At 46.3% G+C, this 3,190-nt stretch overlaps 1 protein-coding gene across 1 annotated transcript in view; it reads left to right on the top strand.

Annotated features, from left to right (window-relative positions):
• The first annotated feature begins 1,735 nt into the window (after positions 1-1,735).
• Positions 1,736-3,190, top strand: part of SLC16A4 (solute carrier family 16 member 4) — a 22,226-nt gene continuing 20,771 nt past the window's right edge. Inside the window, 3 exon segments of the mRNA XM_007449291.1 lie at positions 1,736-1,914; positions 3,125-3,186; positions 3,188-3,190. The exon segment at positions 3,188-3,190 is cut by the window's right edge and continues 69 nt beyond it. Of these exon segments, the coding sequence (XP_007449353.1) occupies positions 3,157-3,186; positions 3,188-3,190 (33 nt within the window). The 5' untranslated portion in view covers positions 1,736-1,914; positions 3,125-3,156.

The raw sequence follows: 3,190 nt of genomic DNA on the forward strand, positions 1-3,190 counted from the left end.
GTACCGCAAAAAAAAAAAAAAAAAAAGACAATTCCCCTGGTAGCTGGTGACCCACATTTCTGTCCAGCCATATTTTGGGGGTCCCCAATGTGACAGTTGAGCTGCCTGCACACATAAGAACTGCCAACCTGTGTGCCCTGATGGGCAGAAAGCCAAGCCAAGTTCTCAGGACATAAAACAAGATAAATGAGAAAGCTATAGCTGTCCCTGGGAGGAAAAAGACCAAGAACCAGTGGGGACTTAAATGAAAGTTCACAAGCCACCATTCAAAGATCTAATTCTTTTTTTTTTTAATAAATTTTATTTATTTATTTTTGGCTTCACTGGGTCTTCGTTGCTACATGCGGGCTTTCTCTAGTTGCGGTGAGTGGGGACTACTCTTCATTGCGGTGCGCGGGCTTCTCATTGTGGTGGCTTCTCTTGTTGCGGAGCACGGGTTCTAGGCACATGGGCTCAGTAGCTGTGGCTCGAGAGCTCTAGAGCACAGGCTCAGTAGTTGTGGCACACGGGCTTAGTTGCTCCACGGTATGTGGGATCTTCCCGGACCAGGGATCGAACCCATGTCCCCTGCATTGGCAGGTGGATTCTTAACCACTATGCCACCAGGGAAGCCCCCAAAGATCTAATTTTTACAAACATTTTTCTCCTGCCAATCTGAATCTAGAATGGAAGGAACACTGTGAAAGTGTACCTTCCTCTCTCAACCAGGCACCACAAGTGGAGGTCCAGGAGAACTGACTTTGGTAAGAATTCTCACCCTTTATGGGCTTCTGCCAGCTTTCCCGGGATCCCATCAGCAGGCTCTAAAGCAAGTGGAGTGTCCCAGCAGGTGTCATCCTGGTCACCAGAAACTGTAGAGGAGGAAGAATAATTTTCCCTCTACCCTTATTGTAAGGGTTGGCTGGGTTTACTTTATCTCTAGGGCACCTCATAAGTGGTAACTGTGGCTACTGTAGTACAAGATTATCTTTGGTAAGGACAGCCTACTTGTTCACCCTTGAAACAAAATTTCATTCACCTGAGACCTCACACAGGAGCAGCCCAGTTTAAGTCCAACCCAGTCTGACCCTGGACCCAGGCTGACTCCAACCAGTTTCTGGACCCAGTCTGGAAAAAGAAAGGCTCAACTAAAGTCTGACAGTTCATACTGCAAAAGCTTGTGGAGCTGGGGTGGGAGAGGGACTTACCCACACCTCCAGAGGCAGCTAGAAACCAGCAAGCCAATGGGCTCAGCAGATACCTATCTCTGGCTGCTCAGGGTCTCCTTCCTTTGTTCCCACTTCTGACACCAGAACTGTTAAAAGACAAACTGAGGCATATTAAAAATTTTAAGAGTTTATTTGAACAAAAATGGATTCAAACCGGGCAGTGTCAAACTGGAAGATGTTAGGAGCGCTCCACCAACGGGAGCTCAGGGAGAGGCTTTTATAGAGAGAAGGCAGAAGTGAAGCAAGGAAGTCATTAATGGGCCACAGCTTAATTCCTGACTGGCTGTTTGTGACGGGTCATCCTTAGGTTTCCATTTCATAACTCTGTTTTGATTTTGGTTTGCTGACATAGGCCAACTTGGCATTAGAGCCACCTTAGTGTGACGGCCTCCAGGTTTAATCAACAACAGTTACCCAAAGGATTTTCTACTTGGTTTACTCTGATGCTTGCTCTTGGGTGGAGGGAGGGCCTAGGATGATGTCAAATTACAGTCTTTCCTCCTCCCCTCAGGAAGTAAAGTCCACTGGCAGGAGTGCCTAAACTGGCTCTAACCCTGGGCTCTCACAATGCTTGCTTGTTTTCACAGGGCAGAAGAATGAAACGCCTTAGAAAAAGAGCAACATTCTGGAAAATTGTATAGTTTCTTTTTTCTTCCCAGGTTGCTCAAGTCTGTGGAGGATTCCCTTGCTACACACCACATCAAAGGTAGGATGAAAATGGGACTGTGTGTTGGGGTTGGTCCTCTATAGTGTTTTGAACAACTGGCATCTCTCCCTGCGCGGCCTGCTCACCAGACAGACGGCCATACCACACGCCATGCCGGCAGATTCTCCTTCCCAGGAAGAAAGAGCCTGCCTGCCTACCTGCCGGTGGCAAATAAAGAATGCCGCCCTCTCTCTCAGAATATCTACATTTTCTCTTTGCTTTTTCTCTCTCTATATATTTATTTTACTGAACCACTTGTGAGAAGGTAGCAGACTCTATGACACTTCACTCCTGAGCTTCTTAGCACACGTCTCCTAAGAACAAGCACATTCTTTGGCAGAACCACGAGACCACCATCACCCCCAAGAGATCTAACCTGGTCTGCTATACAGTCCTCATTCCAATTTCCCCAACGCAGCTCCTAAAGTCCTTTCCAACTTTTTTCTGGCCTGGGATCCATTCGAGGAACAGTCATTGCATGTTGTTGTCATGTCTATTTAGTCCATTAGAATATTTTCATTTTAGCAAGTGCTGTGAAAGGGAATTTCCAAACCTGAAGTTCCCCATCCCTTTTTTATTTCTCTAAAGTCAAGAGCTTACCCAGAGGGCCAGAGGGTGGTGCACAGCTTGCCCTAGGATTTGGTTTTCAGACCTGGGGGGAGAACAGTGCAAGGAATGGCCACTCCACAATCAGTGAGGTCAGGCTTTGCTATTCCTGCCTGAAGTGAACTGAGTGGTCATCTTTCAGAGGCCATTCAAACTGGTGGAAGAGAGATTTATGTGGTGGCTTTGATGTCCCTCACATCACAGCCTTTTGTTATCTTTTTCTTATTTCTCCCATGGTTCTGCCTGGATCATGATTCTGGAATAAACGAGGATTAGGGGACAGTCTAGTCGGGCAGACTTTATACATAACTAAGGACATACTCCAAGAGAACTGTCAGCTCCCTGTGGACTTCCAGGGGAAGCCAGGCAGCAGACCTCCACAAAAATCCCCCAAATGGTACACAGCCCTGCTTGTATTTTTGAGGTTGAGATCAGAGAGACTATAAACTCCAGAGAGTCTGTAAACTTTAGAAATGAGGAGAAATCATCTAGTTTTAGAGGTGGGCTGAAAAAAATTACAGTACAAGTGGTTTTATACCGCAGAGGAAATAAAAGTTAAGATCATTTTGTCAACTGAGTCAACTCTGTCTTGGATTCGTCACAGGGATCTTCTGCATTTAAAACAAACGAAGCATCATGCTGAAGAGGGAGGGGAAGGTCCAACCCTACA

The sequence above is a fragment of the Lipotes vexillifer genome, unplaced genomic scaffold (genome assembly GCF_000442215.2).
Source record: "Lipotes vexillifer unplaced genomic scaffold, Lipotes_vexillifer_v1.1 scaffold393, whole genome shotgun sequence".
Classification (NCBI taxonomy): Eukaryota; Metazoa; Chordata; class Mammalia; order Artiodactyla; family Lipotidae; genus Lipotes; species Lipotes vexillifer.